Consider the following 23,578-nt stretch of genomic DNA (forward strand, 5'->3'; position numbering starts at 1 on the left):
ATTTGCCAGGACTCTTCCTACCATGACCTACACTGGAGCCAACAGTGTGAGTGCAGGCAACACTGAAAACCAGCTTCATGCCTTTAACCCTCCCACTGGCTCTGCTGAAAACCTGAAACTCCATCTTAGAATTTCCTTCAAACCAGGGTGGGTTTACAGGATCTACCTGCAGACAGAGAGGCCATTAAAGAAGAGTGAGCATAAAGAATTCTGAGGCTGCCTAGGAGACTACCAGGAACCTTGTTTACTGCATAGTGCAATACTCACTGGTCACAATGAAGTAACAATGCATGGGTTGCAGATGTGACAAATCCACAATGTGTTTGATGTTTTAGTCCAGGAATCTTAGGAACCTCTCACTCACAATGATGACATGCTCACTCCTGCACGGATTTGAAATTGGTACTTGTGCTGGAAGCTGGGAGCTTGGTGTTTAGCCCAGGGATGTTTTCACTCCAACAACCATCTTCCGGCCCTCCTGTTGTATATTCACACTGGATGGGTGCTGGCTGCTCCCACAGCTGGCCCTGCTCCTCCTGGGGGATAGAGGAAGTTGCACACAGTGACCTCCTTCTTGTGCATTCTCTCCTCTCTTCCCACCCTATATTGCCCTCATGTGACTGGAAACTGCAGCAACAGATGACAAGTCCCCTTTGGAGTGAGGTGTTCTATGATCTTGGCATCTGGGCACAGTTCAGTGTACACAGGGACTGTGGTCATGTTACCTGGGCTCAGCTGCTGGTACAAGGCACTCTGACATCCTGCACATCTCGGCCAGTTGGTGTTGAAGGCTCTGGTCCTGGCAGTTGTTGCAGCCATGATGGGTGAGGAGGTTGGTGAGATGCTGTTGGAGGTGGTGGGCAGCGTGTCTCCCCTCTTGTGAGTTCTGCCTCAGCTGACTCAACTGTAGGTCCTGATCTTGTGTGAGGATTTTGTATTCCCTAATGTGAAAGAGAGAGAGGGGGAGTTTATGTAAAACTAGATGAGACAGAACCATAGATCACATGGCTTTGATTTTCGTTTAAGACGATCACTAAGGTGCCCCACATGAATGTTAGTCTCAGTGTGTTGCCCTGCCTGTGGAAAACAGAAAAGGGAAGGTGAAACATAACCCCACCCTGGGGTCAGACTCTGCTGCAGTAAGAATCATGGGTGCTTTCTCATGTCTTTTATCTGTCACCGGAGCCAGGAGTCTTCTGACAGTTGCTTTAGTAGAAGTCCCTCCAGTTCTAACTTTAGCCATGGGCATGTCAATATGAAAATACACATAGTGCTTTGTGCAGTAATGGGGCATTGAACCACAGCAGAAATGTGGCTTGACACAGCTGGTGCTCATGATAAAACAAAAAAAAAAGGAAAGAAAGAAAAAAATAATAATAATATCGGACTCAAGATTGGGAATGTGAGAGGACGAGAGGTGTTGTTTTCCCTGGAAAGATGACAAATCTTGCTCAGCCGGATCATTAAGAGAGAAGGAGAGGATGACTCAACAATATTGTCAGAATCATTCCCACCCTCCTTCCGAGTATTCACACTGCATGGACGCTGTCTTCTCCCCCAACAGTCCCTGTTCCTACTGCAGAAAGGAGGGAGTTGTCCACAGTGACCTCCTTCCTGTCATTCTCCCTTGTCTTCACACCCTCTATGGCCCTAAGGTAACCGGTACTGGAGCCTTTGGAGAGAAGTCACTTTGGGAGTGGAGCATCTTATGATAAATGACCGTGAGTTGTTCCTTTTCATTTGGGTACTCCATTGCATGAATATCCATTCACCATATCTTGTAGAAGGGAAATGAGACTTGCAACAATTGTGTCCATCATGCTCTATGTCTTTGTATTTACTTGATAAATACTTGTGAGACATACGTGCCAGGACAGAAGCCAGAGTGCAAGGAGGAGCAGCTGCCAGAAAACCCACCCATCACCAAGAAGCTGAGGTAAGGGCAGGCAGCAGGTCAAGCTGCATGAATGTCTCTGGTGGGCAGTGCAACTGGCAGAGCTGAGAATTTCTTTGGGCCAGGAGAAGGGTGGATGTTTACATGGCAGGTATGTGTCCCCTCTGTGAGCAGACTTTCATATCTAGTTCTCACTTGCTCAGATATGTACAATTATGACGCTGACCATAGAGTAGATCAGCAAAGGAAAAGTTCGTCACATCACGAAGCCTGACAGGATGATAGAAATGGTGTCGTGCAGAGACAATCCATACCCAGTGGTGTGTCTTTGAGACCTGAGTCACTTTACCAAGCTTGTGGTCTGCCAAGCCAAACACCAAGCTTGGGCAGGAGTCTCCAGTTTATGTGGAAAACACCACGGGATGGCATAGGAGAAGGTTCTTGTGTGCTGGCATTGCAAGAGAAGTGCACCAAAGTCTCAGCAGTAAAGCATGAATCATTGTATACCAATGCAGAGTATAAATCTTAGACCACAAATACCGGAAACAAACAACTCTTTCACTAATATATTGCTTCATCACCTAAGAAAGTCCACTGTGAGTCTCATATTATTCAAACACATGCACAGGAATTACGTGTTGCTTCTGTATGACTTACTGGATTTACTCTGGGTCAGAGAGGTGGGTACTGCTCTATAGGATATTAAAAAAACAGTACACTGAGATTCAGAGAAGAATGAAACCTGGCCAGAGTTCTGGAGACCAGCTCAGCAGCCCTGCTCTCTATACACTGTATCATCACAATGAAGTCTTCGGTCATATATATTCTCTAAAATTTAATTCCTCATTTCTTGTGATTCTCCTGAGATGTGGAAAACTTACCACTCCAGCATAGCTTATGTTTTCTCAGAACGCAACTCTTTCTTGCCCTTTTTCACCTGCTTCAATCTTTTCTATGAGACACATTTCTCCAGTTTACTTTTAAGAGAAAGCTGCATGAATGACACAAGCCTGCTCCTGGATAGAGATGCCACAATCTCCCTGTTGTTCAAGCCCTTGTTTCCTAGGACTCCTTTGTCCCCACTCTCAGGCTGGCTGATAGAGAAGGCAATCCAGCCTGAAACATGGCCTGAATAAAAGAAGCAAAGTTTCCTTGAGTAGGACTTCCCTCTCGCAGACTCAATGCCCACTCTTCTACTGTGTCCTCCAGGGAGTAACAGTGTCAGAGCAGAGCAGATGCTTTTGTGCTTTTACCCCTGAGATCCTGTACAGATCATCACATTTCCATCAGTTTCACCAGCTCACTGATGTGCCAGATGAACCTCTGTAGACACAAACAAGATGGCCATGATGATATTATATGTCTGCAGGCTTTCCTGCAGCCCATGGAGGATCCCAGCACAAGACTCTTCCAACCTTTCACAAAATAAAATAAGCCATCCTGTACCGATACCAGGGATCAGTCACAGGGATTATAATCCAAGTCCCAATTCACACCTCATCTCATTCCTCAGAAGCAAAACAATCACCCATCCTCTCCAGAACTTACATATTTTTGTAGCTGTTTGGCCAGGGCATAGGCAGTAGCCTCAGATGTTAGAAACGTCTCTCTGAGATAGATCCTCCACCTGGTGTTGAGTGTTGGCCAGCTGGGAAAGACAAGTGCTGTTTTTCTAGGAGGTTCCCTTGGACCCTTGATCTGATGGAGTACTGGATGATCCTACCATGCTGATGGTTGTGGCAATCAGTAGATCCAGGGTCTGGACAGTAGAAAAACAAACACGTGATTGGTGAAAACAGATGAAGTAAAGAACTGCCTCATTAAGTAATGTCATTCTTAACATGCTGTAGTATGCCTTGACCAGTATCCAACACTTAGGAGTTCTTAAACACACACAAACCAGGATAAAGTTGACAGAGCCCTGAGCTGATGGACCTACCATAAGAATGACTCCAGCAGAGTGAGGCAGCAGGGAGGTTGCAGGACCAGTAACTGTCTGGAGTTGCCATAACAGTATTAGAATGTGGAGGGTGTCATAGTCTCCGCTTTTCAGTTGGCTAAGGCCGGCTGATGCCTGTGATTTCCTGGTCCTGTCTGAAGTTCACTGCTGACACAGGGCATCCTGTTATCCTCCATTCTCACTAGTTGTGGACACTTGTGCTAATTCACTAACCCAATCCTTTCCTCAAACTTCATTGACATTCTGTGTGTGGCAGGATGAGTTTCTGAAAAAGCTTTTACTTTCTTCTCTCACTTTATCATTTATTGAATGCTAATCCATATCCTAATTCCTTTTCCCTTGTGTGAAAACATTTTTTTTTCCAAAAAAAATAGGGTGTTTGCATAGCAGTGAATCTATTTCCTAAGACACTTGTATCTGAAATCCAGTGCCAAGGATCAAGTCTCAACTTTATTCACAATTCCTGTTTTCTGCTGAGGCACACCAGAGACAGTTGTTGGTGATGACATAATTTCCCTCCAATTGAGCTAGCTGTGTGGACCATATCACTTGAGTTTCTACTTCCTGTTTGGTCTTATCCGGAGTCATTTTGGGCCTTTGTGGAATATCATGTGGGTGATCAATGTGTCTTTCTGATTGTCTTTAAACCAAAAAAAAAACCACATAAAGCAATTTGAACTATTTTTATTTATGGAAAAGGCAGTTTTCTCTTGGGAGTTCCTGTCAGCAGTACCCCATGACCACCAAGTGTATGAGTTGGGCAGTGTTCCTCAGAAGCAGGAAAAACTACTGGAGACAGTCTGGTCAACTATATGTGTTTTTTGTAAGCAAGCAGAATCCTACATAGACTAAGCATAGGGGTCTGAAGGCAAGATGGAGATATAGGGTACGAGCACGTTTAAACTGCTGGAGAATCATTAGTCAGGTTGCAGCACAGAGGGCTGACTCCAGGAAGTAATAGAGGACATTCTGACAGCAGAGGGGTACCTGGAGTCCTTTGCACTTGGGGAAGCAGCATAGAGAGAGAGCAGAGTTGCAGTGACCAGATAATGCAATAAGAGTCGGTAAGTGGCAATTGGAGCTCCAGTGGCAGCCACAGCTCCAGTGGCAGCCAGGTGGGAAAGGAGTTCACTGGGAGTTCAGGAGGTGAACACAGGTAAAGAAATGCTTGTCCCGCTGATTTGGTTGATCCGGCCATGAGCAAAGACAGAGCAGGAGGCTCCAATGTTTTTTGCAGGAACAGGGTGGATTTCACAACCCAGACACCCAGACGTGAACAATTGCTCAGGCCCCCTAGATAGTATTAGAAGCATACAAATAAAAACCACATTGAGGTTCCATCTAACTCCAGTGAGACTGGCATTCTCAGAACTCTACTAACAGCACCTGCTGATGTGGATGTGTGGTGAATGGCACCCTCCTTCACTGTTGGTGGGAGCATAGGTAGCACAACCAATATGAATTCAGAATGGCAAATGCTAATAACTCTGCAAATTGACCTGCTGTTTAACCTTGCTAATCCACTTTTGGTAATAAATCCAAAGAAATTGAAACCTATATTTATAGCAGCAGCATCCACAATATCAAAGATGTAGAGACAACTCAGATGCCTGTCAAAAGAGGAGTGGATAAAGATACTATGGCACATCTACTCTATGGAATACTACTCAGCCATTAAAAATAATGATTATTTACCATTCCAACCATATGTTTCCACCTAGAGATCGTTGTCCTCAGGGAAATAAGTCAATTCCAAAAGGACAAATATCATATGTTCTCTATGATATTAGGCAAACTCCTTGCAACATATAAGATCAAAACCCCTTTCAATACTTTTGTGCTCTCAGGAGTTTTAATATCTTTTTTTTATATTTTCATTTGTTCTAAAAAATTCTTTATTTCTCTGATTAAAATCTTCATTGTGTCATACGACAGCATCATTTTTCCCAAGAGACATCTGTGTTTCCTTTTACTTAAGCATGTGTTGGTTACTCAGTGGTGCATTATTTTTATCAGGGTGCTATAATTTGTTGTTGAATTTGTTGTTGCTGCTGTGATTGATGTGGCTGTTGTGAAATGATGTCAATCTGGAAAACAGTAATATTATTTCAACCCCAAACAGCCTGAATGTCATGCAATAAGATATTGTGAAGTAACCAATGAACCAACAATCAATATGAGTCAGATTGCTTATGATCTACATCAAAGAATTGTAAAACCTAATATACTTGTAAGGCCCTATGATACTTGGAAAGGGGGAGGGAGAGCAGAGAAATCTTACATCACCCTAGAAGGTGTGAGGAAGACGGGAAGTATAACCTATCAGGATCATAACTGGTAACTCATCAGCAACAGACTCGAATCAGCATTAGGCAATAGCAAAACTACAAAGGCATATAGGGGAATCAGGAGCGATCCTAACAACCTCTTAACAGGAGGTCATATGCACAGAGCAGGGGGGACCCTAGAGTGGAGCAGGCGGACAGGAGGAGGCTTGTATGCCAACCCTGACGACTCCCAGATCCTCACCAAGGACTATCAGTACGAGCACCGAGGACTACATCCCTACTGCCAAGGAGACCACGGGGAAATGGAGTGCCTTCGGAGGCCAAGAACTCTGAGGTCACCCACCCCCATTTGGATCTACCACATGGGATGGAAGAAGCCCAAGTCCTTCCTCACAGGATCCAAGGTCATCGGAACGACAACCAGGATCCCTGAGTGGTCCACAGAAACAGAAGAACAGTAAACTTCCTTTGGGACTAGGGAGAGGAGCTTTCTCTGGTCCTTGCCTGCTTCCAACTTTGGGTCCCCACCCTCTCCCGTAATGACCATCAGGATCGCTCCAGAAACCCCTCAAAACAAACAAACAAACAAACAAATAAACAAACTAGAATAGATAGCAGAGAATAGCAAGGAAAGCTTAGAAACAGACAGGAAACAGTCAGCGGGGACGCACTTATAACTCACTGGGTGGGACACAAAGATTAGTTACGCCTCACTGGGGTATGGAAGATTTCTCTGCACACCCCTCCTATAACTGTTCACCTAAACTGTCTTGTTATAGAGATAGACTACCCAAAAAAACAGCCAGGTTCAGAGAAACCATCCTATAACTGCTATATAAACTGCTAAATACTAAAACTAGAATAGACATGAGACAGCTGAATGGCAATCTATAGCCATTTTGAGGTGTATGGAACAGGGTTGAATATAAAACAAAATGGAAATGTCTATGAAGAGGTCACAGGTTGTGGTTAAGAACCTGCATTTTCCTATTAAAATATTGGTTAATCAATACCATGTCAATTAATGCCATAATGTTGTAATTGGTTGTAAATATTATGTTGGGGCTTTTAATTGATTGGGATGATACTCTGCTGGCCCTACCTTCAGACTAGAGATGGTCTCACCAAGAAACCATTGAACTTACCAGGACAATAGGGTGCTGGACTGTATGCTTGGTAAATACCTCCAATGAAAGAATGTCAACTGAATTTGAACTGTGGAAATGCAATAAGGTGGAGCAATCCACCGTTGGGGGAGGGTTTGGGGTGGGGTGGGGGGATTCCCAGTGCATATAAAAATGTGCCACACGAGGTTGCGGGGAAAAGGGAACCCTACTCCACTGCTGGTGGGGCTGCAGGCTGGTACAGCCTCTATGGAAATCAGTATGGAGAACATTCAAACAACTCAAATACAACATACCGTATGACCCGGCAATAGCACTCCTAGGAATATATCCAGAACACTTGTTTTATGAGAAACCAACATGCACTCCTATGCTCATAGCAGCACAATCAGTAATTGCAAAGACATGGAAGCAACCAAAATGCCCATCAACAGAGGATTGGATAAGAAAGCTATGGTTCATCTACTCCATGGAATACTACTCAGCTATTAAACAAAACAAAATGCAGTTCTTTGTGGCCAAATGGGCCAAACTGGAAACCATAATGCTAAGGGAAATGAGCCAATCCCAAAAGGTTAAATACCACATGTTTGCCTTAATTTAAGATGACACGATGTTATGTATAACAAGTTATGTTATGAATGTTATATGTTGTGTATAAACCTAAATTGAAATGTCAATGAGGTGGTCACAGAAGGTGGATAAGAAATCGCATTCACTTTTACCATATTGGTTACTAGTTACTATGTCAATTAATTCCATGGTGATGTAAATTTTTGCTGATGGTATGTTGGAGCTTTTAATTGATCGGGATGATAGTCTGCTGGCTCTGTCTTCAGACCAGAGAGTGTATACCTAAGAAGCCGTTGAACTTATCTGGACAATAAGATGCTGGACTCTATGTTTGGTATATGCTTGCAATGGGGGAATCTCAACTGAACTTGAACTGTGGTTATGCAACAAGGTGGAGGAATCCACCATGGTGGGAGGGTTTGGGGAGGGGTGGGGAGAATCCCAGTACCTATGAAACTGTGTCACATAATACAATGTAATTAATGAATTTAAAATAAAAAAAAAATGTGCCACATAATGCAATGTAATTAATAAAAAATAAAAAATAAAAAAATCTTCATTGTGTCATAAGTTATATAGTAACATCATTTCCTTTGGAAAGGTCCTTGATTTTTTTTTTTCATTTCTTCAACAACACTTTAGTCATTCAGTTGTATGTTCTTTAACTTAATGGTATTGTAAATTTGTAATTTTCTTCCTGTTATTGATTTTGGTTTATGGCTTTTTATTTAAGTGAATTTATAGTAATTGTGTAATAGCAACTGTCATATCCAGATATGAAGATACAATGCAGTATGCATCTCTACTCCCAAAGCAAAGATGGATTCCCAATGAAACTGTTAAATCTATCTTGAGAATAGGGTCCTGGACTCCCTGACATCGTCCATACCAACAATGTATGTCTACACGTACCAGAGTGATAGACTTTTGGCTGTTTAAGAAAAACTTTACTATTGTAATAATATAGTATATACATTACCTGAGCAGAGATTTGGAAAGAATAAGGGAAATATCGGAACCTATATAAATGCGTCATAAAATAATTTGTAAGAGGTAAGAGAGAGGAGAGAAAGAGAATCTTCCAGCCACTGCTTGACTACCTAGATGGCTGTGATGGTCAGCAGTGGGCCAAGCAGAGGGACTGACATTTGGACCATTTTCTGCTACCTTTTAGGCCAGTAGCAGGTGACTGGATTGGAACAGTGTAGCCAGGATGTGAACAGGAGCACCTATGGGATGCTGAGATTGCAGGCAGTGGCTTTACCCTCTTTACCACAGGTACAGTCTCAGTGAGCCCGTATCAACACATTGAGCCTGGTCCAACTTTGTGCTCTCTGTACTTTCACCCTACATCTTTGGTAAGCCTTCCTACCCACATTATCCAGATTTATGCCTATAGAAATCAAAAGAACAGTACTTCTTGCAGAGGCAAGTGATCCTTCACACTGATCATGCTTTGTGCCTCATCTTCAGTAGCGTGCTGGGATGCAAGTCTAGTTATGGGTCTAGAAGCTAAGAAGATTGGTTGTGAAGAGTTTGGTTGTGTTCTATGTCATCTGTCTTTACAGTTGGGCTAATTTTTTCCCCTTTCATCTAGAATGTTTCTACTTATGCATATCAAGTACTAATTTCATAGCTTTCCTATCTATTTTCCCTGCACCAGAGAGGAGACCTTTATAGTTTATTCAAGCAATACGGGTCAATCTCTTCAGTTGGAGGTATAGAGACCATTATCACTGCTCTTAGGAAGGCTTCCTTTGTGTGCGCGCACACACACACACACACACACACACACACACAAATGACTCATCAAAATACCAGACCTCAATGTCCCTAGCAGCATCAGGATCTCCCACATATTGCCAATTCAGCTTACTCCCTGTATCCATTCAGAGCCTGTCCTTTAGCCAGATATTCTGCAAGCTGATAACCCTGTGATGTAATTTAGTCATTCACACCAGAAGACTTTGCAACTGATTTTCTTCAATCTCAACTCCAAGCCTCCTGGACATGTAGGTCACTGAACTCACTTGTGATAAATCCAACTACTTGGGGAAACAAGATAGTCTAGCATGCCCTCAGTCCCAATTTTCTGAAAGAGCTAACTAGACTTGAAACGGGTGATCACTCCTGATACCAGTCATCGCTGGCCAGGGGGCATAAGACTACATTGTTCAAAACTGTAATGATCTCTCTATGCACATGTTGAGTATATTTTCTATGGCCATAAATGACTCAGAGAAACATTAAAATAAGAATTTAAAATACAAAAAATGTATAATCAATCTAAAATTGTGAATAAGATTATCTCATTTCCTTATAAGCATAAAAATATATGGAGATATAAAAGGAAGACTACTGATATGAGAACTTTTTCCTTAGCTTTTAAGCAGTGAAATTGACTTTGAACAATACATTATGATAAGGTAACTGTGATGAATAAACCACCCTGACTTTTGAGAAGTTTGATATAACTTATGTTTACTTATCACTCCTATCACATGCCGTAAGGTTTGGGATAAGACTCGGATCTGGATGGATTTCAAGTTGTTGAAAGATCAGACCCTTTTCACCTTCCACCTCTGCCCAGTCCCCTCCAGCCAGCCCATGGACAGAGAGGGCGGAGTATGAACAAAGCAAATATCGCTAACTCTCTTGATGTGGAATTGTCACAAATCATCTGCGGTGTGAACATCTGATACATGACAAGTCCTTGTGTGGAATGGTGTCAATTCATCCACTTCTCTGGGGAATGATTCTTTTCAAAGGCCCTCATTATTTCATCCTATCACACAGTTTTGGAAACCTTCTCTTTCTTCAGTGTTTCACATCTGCTGTTAAGACCTGGTCCTCTAGGAAGATACACCCTATCCTCAGGTGGTGACTCAGGGAATCACAGCTTTACCCCCTGACTTTTGGTCACGTGTTGAACTTTCCTCCTCCCAACTTCCTCCCACTTACTGCCTTGCTGAAACTCTTGGATCATCCTGAGAGAATTAGTCATGGACCAAAGACTTGTGTCATTCCAAGCTAGAAACACAAACAGACTCAGAAGAAGGAAAGCAAAATAGATGTTGGATGAAAAGACATGACATTAGGGTTGGATTGTCAGACATATGAGAGTCACAAGTGCAAGACAGGAAAATTGGCTTCAGGTTCACAGGTTGGAGTAGGAAGCAGACAGGGAGAATTGGCATCCAGGGCAGAGGGCATTATTGTGTTTGTGGACAGCTTCTACCTCCTAATCTTGTCTAAAATGCCATCACAGAGAAGTGGGTAACGTGCTTCTCCATTAGCAGGAAGAACGCATCACAAGAAAGAGACTGAGATCTAATTTATTAGACAGTGTAAGGTAGTCATAGTGTTAGCTGAGCCTCAGAGCCTGAAGCTTTTTGTTTTTACAATGGACTTTTGATTCTCTCCTTAGTGTCTTCCTGTCTTGTCTCACCCTATAGGCCTCTAAATGTTAGCTTCATAAAATGAAAATGACATTTTCTAGTTGACATCAGATACCATGTTAGGCCTCCCCAGCCTCATTCTGGGTCTGTTTTTAATTTTGCCAGTAACCAATACACTTTTCTGTAGATACAATAAGATGTATTTATGAGTTTCCTCCTGTTCAATGCCAGTCATGTTGGTAGGCTATGTAAAGATGGACAACAAAGGTGTGTTACTGGAGTATTCAGAGGAACAGGCATTCTTTGTGGTCAGGAAAAAGTCTAGGACCACAGGACACCGATCTGCTACTGAGAAAATGGTTTGCTTTCACCAAGAAGAGTGCTATGTGATTTGACACTTGAGAAAGAAGTAGAAAAAAGACTCCACGGATTCACTTAAATTCTCAGTTTCCCCAATTTCTATGAAATTGTCCAGTCACATTTGCTCTCCAGTGCTTTTCTCGTTGCTCTTCTTTGTTTACAGATGTAGATCTTGCCTCAGTAATGGTCACACCTCTGGTTACAGTGACAGACCTGTGGCTTCCAGGTTGCCTGAAGGGAAGCAGGCAAGGCCAGAATCAGCCCACAGTGTGGGTTAGGAGTAGAGCATAACTCAACGGAAGGCTCGTCTTCTCCACATCTCTAGGCGCATGTGCAGGTACTTGAACTTGCCAGCTGTAACGTCAGCACAGCATCCATGCTATTGATGTGTCAGGGAGTTGTGGCTAAGTTTTGAGACCCAGGGAGAGCCTAGTAGAAACAATCAGGAGGTACACAGGGGCCGGTGGAGGCCAAGACAAGCCTCAAGAAGACCAAGATACTAATCTGTAAAAAAAGAAGAGGAAAATGCAGTTAGGATGGTGATAGGTCAAAAGGGAGACATTCTGTTCAAGCTGCGATCAGCTAAAGAAGAAGACCAGAGCCAAATGTAGGAAAGAGATTCAAACTCTACAGATATCCCACTCTGTAAGAGCTGATTAAACTCGGGGCAATTTCCCAGGGACTTTTAAAAATCAACTCCCATGGGAGTCACAGAAAGTATTCATGCACATTCACATGTCATATAGTCACAACAATATTTGAGGTAAATGAGATAGCTGTCTCTGTTTTACAGATGAAACACTGGGTTCACAGCAGTTAGATGACTCCGTTTGTATAGCTTCCAAGTAACAGCAGCAGAATTCAAACAGAATCTTTTGTCCTGAAAGCTGTCAGTTTCTTCTCCCTACATTTCCTGCCCATTCTTAGTTTTAACTTAGGTTCAGGGTTAGTTGTTTGATGAAGGAGCTTTATGCAGCCAAATCCCCATGTTTAGTACAACCAGGCATCAGGCCACTAATTCTCTGGAGTGAGCCTCCCAGGAGCTGCAAGTGCATTTCCTGGCCTAAACCAAAACAGTGATTCTTGTTTCACTCCCCTGAAGATACTCAGGGTACTGATAATAATGCTTAAATTATTTTTGTTCTCATATTTATGAACTGTATATTTTAATTTTTATTCCTTGCCTCATTGGCCCTGATATCCCTCCCACTCTTCAACCCCACTGATATGCTAGAATTTCTCCTATGATGTTCCTAGAAATACGCATGGAGTGGATAATGACAAGTTTGTCACATCTTTGTCTTTAGAGTCCTCATGAATTCCATGCATAGGACTTACCTGAGCAGATCACAGCCACATCTTCCTCATGGGTGCAGTCATGTCGTCCCCAAAACCTGTGCCGGCACAGTTCCAGGGACTGTTCATTCCCTGAACAATCAACATCGTCCAGCCAGATGCGTCCAACTCCAGGGCCAAAGATTTTTCGTTCTTTCATGGATGGAGAGACGGGCTTCCCACAGCCCATCTGTTTGCACACTACCTGGTCCTCCTGTTCTCCCCAACCATCATCACACACTGAGCCCCACATTCCGTGGTGTAGCACCTGTAGCCTTCCAGAGCAACGGCTGTGTCCTCCCACAAGTTTCCATTCAAGGGGATCTGCAGGGTTATTAAAGGAATTGGGAGGTTGAAAGAAAAAGAAAAGGGGGAAAATTAAGATCATCTGCATCCTCACCCAAACTCAACCAGCACAAGTGAGACTGTACATGTTTGTGTAATTGAGAAGCCCTATGCTAGGTTCAAATCCTGTGTACCAGGTCCATTTTTCTATCTGAATCTTCACACTGACTCATCTACTTTATAAAGTTAATATTTATGACATCTACTAGTTAAAAATGTAAGAGCTTAAAAGGTGCATGAAATGATATGCTATATCAGACAGAATTCAATATAACAGCAATTCATGTCAATGTAGTGCATAATATTATTCAAAACATTCTCAGAAAGGCATAGAGCATAAAAATCTACAAATAAGATAATTAGTGATAAGCACAATTAAATAAACTTGCTACAGTTGTATGTTTTAGCAGTTCACTGTAATGCTGTTTGAATGGGAATCCGTGTAAGTCAATGTGTGAATGAACATTGTCTCTGGATATGTAGACATTACCTTCACAGTCCACCCATGTATCCTCAGCATGAGTGCAATTGTTCTTCTCCCAAGGCCTGGACTGGCAGTCTTGAAGGACTACTTCTTGTCCTAGGCAAGATATCCGACTTTGCCAGATCGGTCCTTTGCCCTGGGTAGACTTGTCGCAAGGTTTTTGTGTATTTATGGCTCTGCCACACCCCAGCTGCCGGCACACCACTTTCGCAGATTTGAGATTCCAGCCTGTTTTGCACACAGTGTTCCATTTTCCCTGGTATTGTATCTCCACTCGCCCCTTACAACGTCCAGGGCCATCAACAAGCCGTACACTCTCTGGGACTGGAGATAAAGGGATGTCTGGGTCTGGGAAGAAAGAAAGAGTAAATGTTCTCCCCGTATAAGAACATGGCATTATCAAAGGCCAGGATCCTAGTACACATCTGTCAGATTTGGAGGTTTAGGATGACGTGTAAGAGCGAGCTTAAGGCTGCCTGATAAACACTTACATGAAGAGTGAAAGACTGGAGGTCATTATGTTAAGTGATGTAAGGCAGATATAAAAAGACAGATGCCACATGTTCTCTCTCACATACCAGAGTGAAAAAACAAAGTCAATCTGGACAGGAAGGTCAGGGGATAGTGGGAGGTCTGGATACCAAAACAGATAAAAGTAGTAAATTCTAGTGTTGCACAGTAGAGTAGGTTCATTACAGTTCACAAACTGTATTATTCTGTGAAGAGTAAAAAGTGCTCCCAGGGTTAATAGGTATAGGATCAACTTTACTCTGCCAGTGAGCCAGTCCCCCCACCAAAAATACATTCTTCTTTTGAAAGTTAGACAGAGAGGGAGAGAAGTCCCATTTACTGTTTCAGTCCCTGAATGCCTATGCTGGTTGGACAAAACTTGTGATCCAGGAACTCAACGCAGGTCTCCCATATGGGTTGAAGAATCCAATCACTTGGGCCACGGCTGCTGCCTCTTAGGTTCCACATTAGTAGGAAGCTGGAATCAGGAACAGCAGGAGTATGATCTGGCCCAAGAAGCTTGCACTCTGATGTGAAATGTGGACAACTTAACCGGTATTTTAACCATCAGGCTAAATGCCTATATCCAAGTTTTAAAAACAGTAGCAACAACAAGTTGTACCAATAGCAAAAATCTTCTAATTTAGCATTGGCAATTTCAAATAGGTATCCCAGACATTACTTGCAGCTCCCAATGTAAGAATCAAATATGAGGTTTCAGTTTAGGCACACAAAGTGATTATTTAAGGCCCAGAACAATGCCTAGTGGTTAAAGTCCTCGCCTTGCATGCACTGGGATCTCATACGGATGCCGGTTCATGTACCAGCTGCTCCACTTCCCAACCAGCTCCCTGCTTGTGGCCTGAGAAAGCAGTCAAGGATGGCCCAAAGTCTTGGGATCCTGCACTCGTATGGAAGACCCAAAAGAAGCTCCTGGCTCCTGGCTTCGGATCGCTCAGCTCTGGCTGTTGTGGCCACTTGGGGACTGAACCAGTGAATGGAATATCTTTCTCTCAGTCTCTCCTTCTCTCTGTAAATCCAACTTTCCAACAAAAAATAAATCTTTTTTTAAAGGTGATTCTTTCTTTCTTTCTTTTTTTTAAAACTTCACAGTGACATTTATTATTCCAGCTTGGAAAACCATCACTTTTTTCAAATTTCACACAGCAGAGCAAGTTAAAAACTTCACTCATCAAATAAATGATAATTTAAACAAGAACTTGCTAAAGAAACCTCATTACAACGACATTTTAGGGCCTGATCATAAAAGTGATTATTTCATTGGAAACAAATTCTGTGAGCTGGCAAAGAAAAAAACAAGATCTCAGAAAACTCATGATTTAATGGAGGAGAAAATATACATGCGGAGATTATTCATATATGGAAAGCAAATAACAGAAGGTAGAGAAATTAATACAGACCTATCTATTTATCACCTAATGAGGTTACTCTGATTTGCTATGAGTACTTCCCAACCACCTCTCTGGATGGAAAAAAAGATTCCTTGAAAATGAAAGCAATCAAAAACAGCACTTCTCAAGCTCATTTCTGTAATAACTACCACCAGCTTCAGAACAAGGCACTTCAATCAACAAGGGTTAGTGGCTGCTGGATCTTTACATGTTTATGTAGATGTAAATAAGATAAGTAGGTTCTTCTATAGAAGGAAACTAAGAGAAAACATTAGTTCATTGAAATAGAAATCACAATTCTGGGTGTGGATATAATTTATCCCCACTGCTCACAATTGAGAAGCTATCAGATATGAGGAAGATGAGGGGCCAGTGCTAAGGATAAAGACCAAGACAAATCATGTGGGTGATGGGCAGCTAGCACATGGTCCTTGAGCTCTGCTGTACTCACTCTCACATAATGCCCCAGCATCCTCTTCGTGTGAGCAATCAAAAACATCTTCATCTTGCTCGCACTCAGACAGCATCTTTTCCATTCCAGTGCAATTGACCAGTTGAGTGAGGACCCTTTGCTCATTTCCTGCTGATGGTTTATATAAGTAGCCACTGGGAGTTCCCTTGGCAGGTCCACAGCCTAGCTCCCGGCATAGTACACCCACGTCCTTCATGTCCCAGCCGTCATCACACACAGTGCCCCAGTGGCCCATCCGTTCTATCTCCACTCGCCCTTCACAACGGTGGGGGCCTCTCACCAGCCGCACTCCAGTTTGAGATTCTGTAAAGAGATAGAATGTTAGCTTGATATCTAGGAAGAGCACAAACTGCTTAGGCAAATATTCAGTCAATTTGAGACTATCCCACCACTGACAAAAGTTGTGAAGAGGTGAGACACTAAAAAGGAAGAGTCAGAAAGGAAGGAGAAGGAGAGGAACATTAGGACAGCATTTCTAGTTTTGATTATCTTATATTCTTAATTGTACCCTACCAAGAAACTCCACTTCCTATTACCTACCAATGACTTCTAGCATTTGCAATTTGAAGATTCAGTGAAAAATGTAAATTAAGGATCTAAGCAGGATATTCAGATTATTCTACTATTCAGAAGGACCAACAGAGGTCACCAAGTCCACCCCATTATTTCACAGATGAGGAGAATGGCTTTCAAGGAAGCAAGGATTCTGTGACTATACTATCCCATAATGGAAGTCTTAGACCACAATAGAAGAGAAAAAAATCTACCATTTGCTTTTTTATTTTTTCTTTATGATTCTTTTTCCATAGCAGCACAGCATACAATTTGGGCTGAACACTATTCCACTAAAAGGATCCATTTCTACCCATCCATGATACTTTTGTGACACCATCCCTTGTCTAAGCACCCAGTTTAGAAGACATGTAAAAGAATGGGAGCTTCAAAGTCTCAGAGTCCCAGTAATTTTCCATGTTGTAGGGGACATGAGTGAAAGAGGGGTACCAAAAAGACTCCATGTAAGCTCTCTGGACTTAAGAACTTGTGTTTACCCTCTGGCTAGAATTCTGGGGAAAGGAAATACCATGAGACCTTTTCTTTCTTCAACCAAGATATGGAAACAGAGGAGAGACCAGGAAGAACTCACTATATAATAAGCATTTGTGGAGAACATACTGTGCTTTGGGTGCTGTGCTTTTCTGAACTAGAGAATGTTGATGAGCAAGACATGACTTTTGTTCTCAAGAACTTTCTTTTAAAGGGAGTGAGGCAATCTTCCCAAGTTAATTTTAGCCACAGAGTCTAATAACAACAACAACAAAACACCAATTTGTCATGTCTAAGAATAGTTAGCAGAGATCTTCTGTTCACTGGGGAAAGCCGCATTTGAACTAGGAGTCGACAGTGTACTGGGACATGAACAGCGTAACAGAGGTCAACATGGAGGCCACAAGAATGACCCAGTTGACCGCATGAATATAACATAACTACTGAGGAACACAATTTTTCACTCTATGTTTTGTCTTAACTCTGCAAAAATTTCCCGAATTGAAATCAGTGCAGAGATGGGTGAGAAAACTTTGATCTGCCTGGTTTCAAATAAAATGAGAAATTTATGTTGAATTTGTTGTTCTATCCTTCTTCATTGTTTTGAGGGAGACAATACAAAGAACAGGGGATAGAGGTAGGAAAAAAATTTAACTACAGGGCCAAGCACAATGGCCTAGTGGCTAAATCCTCACCTTGCAACTGCCAGGATCCCATATGGGTGCTGGCTTGTATCCTACTAGTTCTGCTTCCCTTCCAGCTCCCTGCTTGTGGCCTTGCAAAGCAGTAGAGGATGGTCCAAAGCCTTGGGACCCTGCATCCACATGTGAGACCCAGAGGAAACTCCCGGCTCCTGGTTTCAGAACAGCTTAGCTCTGGCTGCTGCAGCCTCTGGGGAGCAAACCAACAGATCAAAGGTCTTTCTTTCTGTCTTTCCTTCTGTCTCTACATCTGACTTTCCAATAAAAAATAATAATAAATGAATAAAATGTAGCCATAGAAACTCCATTTCCATTTTGCAAGACTGAGTTTGAAGTCTGTACATCGAAGCATAAATATAATTTAAGAGGAATTGCTCAGGAATAGCATTTGGGACATTGGATTCAAGGTTAGAGTTTGAATGAACATCACTGAGTACTCCAGGAACACTGAACTATCAGAATCATGACCTGAATATTTTATTTCACTCTGGGTTACAAAATTCTCACTTTTGACGAATTTTCATTTTCTATGGAGAACACATGTAAACTTCCTGGGAAAGATGAAATAAGAAACAAAGCGAACAACAATGTGGAGGAATCCAACATGGGGGAAGGAATGGGGAGGGGTTGTGGGAGTCCCAGAACCTATGAAACTGTGTCATAAAATGAAATAAAAAGAAAAAAGGGAGTAAATAATTTAGTTTGAGGGTACAGAGGGTAGACACTGCTGAAAGTCAGTGAGAACAATAGAAGGGCTCCTGGGGACAGCTGTGTCCTGGGCAGTACCTTTGTGAATGAGTTTGAGGGAAGGACCCCAGGGAAAGGAGGGTACAGGGTGAAGGAGCAACCTTCTAGGTTGGAGAGGTTGTAAAATAAACTGCTGTGCTCCTGCACCGGCAATAAGGACAATCCTAGAGACAGAGGGAAGAGATCAAGTGATTGGGCTTCCAGAAGTAGTAATTTTTTTTATATTTTAAATCATTTTACTTGTATAAAGTGAATAAATATCAAGTATTTCACAATACTGGTTTAGAAACTTAGTGATACTTCCTACACTACCCTCTCTCTTGCTTGTGTGTTCCACCCGTCCTGCTCCTTCTTTCTTTAATTTTTGACAACGGAATACTTTCCATTCACTTCACAATCACAGGCTTAACAGTCCTTTAGGTAAATAACAAAACAAACTGCAAGTAGAAAATCTCCCGCCATTCCTCCGAAGTCTATACAAATGCTGTAAACAGTAATCATGTCTCTAATGTCAATCTGAAAAACCAGATTACAGAAAGCGGGGAAAAGCAGTGAGAGGAAAGGATAGCACTTTGGACAAAAGGTCCTGAAACACAATGGGGTGAATGTACCAAGTTCTGGTGTTTTGTACCACAGTGTGGGTGACTATGACTTACGGAGATGTGCAATATCCTACGTAAAGAAATAGACGACCCAGCTATAGGCAACAACCAAGTGTCTTGTACCTAGGCAAGCACTACACTGCTGGGATAAAAGCAACTAATAGTTGGTTGGTATTCTGCTTTGGGCTAATGCCAAACTACATCAGTGTGCCAGCATAGTTGTCTATTCTTAAAAATATATATATATGGAGAACTCTGTGTGCCATCACACCATGCAGTACAACATGGCAGAAGGCAGGAGAAGTTGGACCAGGACATGCCACCCTAGACCCAGGCATGTAGTTGGGTGGGGAGTGGAGGGAGTGGGGGGCGGGTTGCAGATTGCTAGGGGAAGGAGTTCAGGGGATATGTTGGAGTAATGGGCCACTGAGGGTATGTTTAATAGGTGATGTAGTTTGGCAGCAAGGAATGGCCCCTTTTTCTTCCCGCCTAGTAAACACAGGAGGAAAAAAAGGTAAGAAGTGGAACATTCATCTTACCCATTATCTTCCTCATTACCTCGACCCTCCCCATCCCAATTGGATGCCCACATGGGTATGTATGCCTCTAAATTATATAAACAACACTAAAAAGAAAGTAAAAAATTAAAGTATAAGAGAATAGCTAGTAACCTTCAAACATAACCAAAAATAATGGAACAGGAAGAGCAATTTCCTGGTGTGTTCATTTTAAGAAGTGCATATGTGTTGAAAAGTTACACTGTAAAATATGTGCAAGTATTGTGTGTTAATGCAAGATCTAAAGTAAACCATTTAAAAAAAAATCAGATTCCTTGGGGTATAGAAACCTTTACACTAACAGTAGTTTGTAGATGCTCCTCTTTAGGGACCACTTCAAGATCAGGTGAAAAGACGACCAGGAGACAGTGAAAGAAACTACTAATTCACAAATAACCTCCTAGGGTTTGCGTCACCATGGGCCTCATCTCACCTAGACTCTCCTTAGGTACACAATTATTGCATTGCTCAAAGGAAGCCCAAGTAATAACCAAGGGAGACTGACATTCCACTAGTAGTGTATAGTGGTAAATGAATGTCTTATTCAAACAAAGGTGCTGTTGAGGCTGCATGGAGACATGGACGTTCTGGTGTTCAAAAGGACAACAGGCTCATTTGACAGACATAAGAGGATGAAGTGCTTTTTGTGCTTGAAACGAAGCTTTCCTTATCTGGATGCTGATGGATTTTCTTGGGCAGTATAGTTCAAGTGGAGACACATCTCTTGTTCCCTGGCAGAATAAACCATTCCTAAACCTTTCTAAATTCTGGACAAGGAAACCTGCCCACATAAGACTGCAAAGCTGGGTGGGGTGAAAATCAGAAAGGAAATTTGTCTCCCTCTAAGAAATCCCAAACCATCTTACCTGAGAGGCCAGATCCTGTGTATATAGCTGGAGAAGAAAGAAGAGAGTGAGTGAGGCCATGGAGTCAATGATCCACATTTTGTTCAAAGAACAAAAATCTTAGATACACCTTGCCAAATTTTGTGAGAAGACGGGGAGCCACCAAATTCAGCCCTGTTGTGACTTTATTCTTCTGGGGTGATTGTCCTCAAAGAATACAGGGACACTATCGAGGAGCCAGATTCCAATTCTATCATATTTAGTTGGCTCAGCCTGTTCCCTTTGTATGTAGTGATAGCTTAATCCCAAGCATAGATTTGGCTTTCTGGGCTAGTCATTTAGATTAGTTATTACTGCCTAAAAAGTGATGATGCCCTGGGGGGAGGTAAAAATACCACGGTGAAGTCAGAGTAGATCAAAGTGTCAGGATTTGTCTGTGTTCACTAGCAATACATTTAGACTAGTTTGTACAGGACTAGCCAATAAATAATGTAGATTTTGTGGGCTGTATGGTGCCTGTGAGAACTGCTCAATTCTATTGTAGTGGCATGAGATCAGTTATATACACATAGACAAATGAGCATGACTGTGTTCCACTTAATCTTATAAACAGACTCTGAAAGTTGCATTTCATGTAATTTTAATATGCTATGAAATGCTACTATTACTTTCATTTTTCCTTTCATGTAAAAATGTGATCATGTAAAAATAGGATAAATAAAATTGTTGAATAATTCTCACTTGTTAGATTGTAGTTTACTGAGCCCTGGTTTAAATCAAAAGTCAGAAAGTTGCTCTGGATTTACTCATAAACATCTAGGTTTAATTACCACTACATCTTCAAAATTTGAAGTTTCCTCCCTACCAGGTCTGTGTGTGGTTGGATTGCTGTGTCCATTAAGCTACCTCCTGGTTCGTAGCAAGTCCTGAGCCCCATAATCATTGCCAGTTCCTGAACCTTAGGCATGTTCAAATGTAGGATGTTCCTATTACCTTCATCTGACTTAATTTTTCTGAAGAAATGTAGGTTCTTTCATTTCAAGGTTAGGAATTTTGAGATAGTGCCAAGTATTACAATGGTTTATGTCAAGAATATTTTTTCTTTCCTTGATTTCCAAATAACTTGTCAATATTCTCATGTTCTTAATTTTCGTAACGTGGTCGCATTCAGACTCTGTGAGATCTTATTTTCAATTGTCCCAAACTCAAGGTTACATTTCACATATATGAATTGTTAAAGAATTCCCCCATGTGTATATTAAAGAATATAAAACTAGTATGCATATGAAAAAAGATGAAAGTGCTATGCCCTATACAAATGTGCAAAAAGTGATACAGGCAGTAAATGATCTGCAAGCTGTGTAGTAGAATGAACAATTATAGGTTACACAGACCAGGAAGGCTTCATGAAGGAAATGGTACTGCAGATGAAGCTCAGGGACTCAGTGGTACAGTCATTAGGGCTTCAAGGTACCACATGGGACATAGAGATGTTCGAAATGTGGCCAGCACCTTCAAAAGAATACAGAAATGCCAACACTGAGAGACAAGTGTCAGCGTCAGCAAGGCATGTATCACCAAAACATTAAACATGGATGTGCTAGGTTAGGGTAGGAACTCAGATGACATAGTTAGATTCCCAACGAGAAACTCTAGCAAACCTCTGAGGATCATAGTCTTTTTATAAGATTTCAGAGAAATATTGTGACCTAAAATATTCAGACAACTAAAAAATGCCAAAAAGCCAAAAATCGAGAGATTTGGGCTAGAAAATCTCCCAAATAATTAGGGTACCCTCTAGATTAACACGGACAAAAGAAAACTGGGAAATCTTATACAGAAAGACTTTTCTGAGGAAAACAGATAATGATCACTAAAATTTGATTGCCTTGGTACTCTACTTCATTTCATTGCTTTGTGCCACTGTTTTGAGCTCATAAATTTATATTTTAATGGTACATTTAATAATATTTGTATGAAAGGGGAAATGAAATAAATTGTCACGAACCTGTCCATCCACACAAATACAGAAAAATAGAAAAAATCTAGTCATCAACGTTGATTATGGATTTGGTATGGATTAAGTAGCTTTTTGGAGTATAAAGAAGTTTCCAGATGTAATAGGGAAGAAGTCCATACTTGAATGATGCCAAAATCTGTTTTGGATAGGCAGGGAAGAAGAAATTCTGCTAAACCAAGTTCCAAAAACTCTGAAGCCTAAGCCAGTAGGAGCCAAGTTACTCACCAAGGATCAAGAACAGCAGAGCCATAGTCCAGGCAGGCGAGGATGGTGCACGGAAATGTAAGGCTGGAAAGAGGCCCTCAAGAAGTACTCACTTTGGGCTGCAAGTATTAAGAGAAGGGAGGGAGGCAGCTCCTGTGTGTAGCAGAAGCACTAGCAGATGACCAATGGACCCAGGGGATAGAATTAATAAAGCCTGGCCTGCTGAATTCAGCACATTCCAGAGGAAGTGGATAGAATTGGCAGGAACATGTTGAAAAAGAAAAGAAAGAACACCCAAAATAACAACAACAAAAAAGCTGGTCCTTCTACAAACCTCAATACATCTATCCTTTGCTCTTCACGGTCTAAACTGGGGAAGAGATCCCACTAGGAAAGGCTGGAGTGAAAATGTGACCATCTGTCCCTAGGTTAGGCAATGCTTAATCATCAATGGTTAATCATCAAGGCTTAATCAAGAAACCAATCTCGATTACTTTAATCCAGACAAAAATGCTAGCAAATAATAGATGGTAGAGGCCATAGAACATATATAGAGATACCCTGGGAGGCATACCTCACAAGCCATAATCCATGGTCAATTTGCCAATCTGCATATATAGGGCTGGACTTATTACTGGTTTAATCTAGTGTAAATGTTGAAAACTCTAACACAAGACATTCTCCTTTAGGTTTGTGCTGGAGT

At 41.8% G+C, this 23,578-nt stretch overlaps 1 protein-coding gene across 1 annotated transcript; it reads right to left on the reverse strand.

Annotated features, from left to right (window-relative positions):
- Positions 1 to 731: 731 nt before the first annotated feature.
- On the reverse strand, positions 732 to 23,021 carry CD5L (CD5 molecule like). Its single transcript, XM_058655952.1, has 7 exons — positions 22,897 to 23,021; positions 20,673 to 20,699; positions 16,135 to 16,458; positions 13,768 to 14,109; positions 12,936 to 13,256; positions 10,745 to 10,869; positions 732 to 941 (listed from the first exon to the last, which is right to left on the reverse strand). Exons 1-7 carry the CDS (start codon positions 22,919 to 22,921, stop codon positions 732 to 734), a joined length of 1,374 nt encoding a protein of 457 aa, XP_058511935.1. The 5' UTR covers positions 22,922 to 23,021.
- Between the last annotated feature and the right edge of the window lie 557 nt (positions 23,022 to 23,578).

Source organism: Ochotona princeps, chromosome 2, assembly GCF_030435755.1.
Source record: "Ochotona princeps isolate mOchPri1 chromosome 2, mOchPri1.hap1, whole genome shotgun sequence".
NCBI classification, from domain to species: domain Eukaryota; kingdom Metazoa; phylum Chordata; class Mammalia; order Lagomorpha; family Ochotonidae; genus Ochotona; species Ochotona princeps.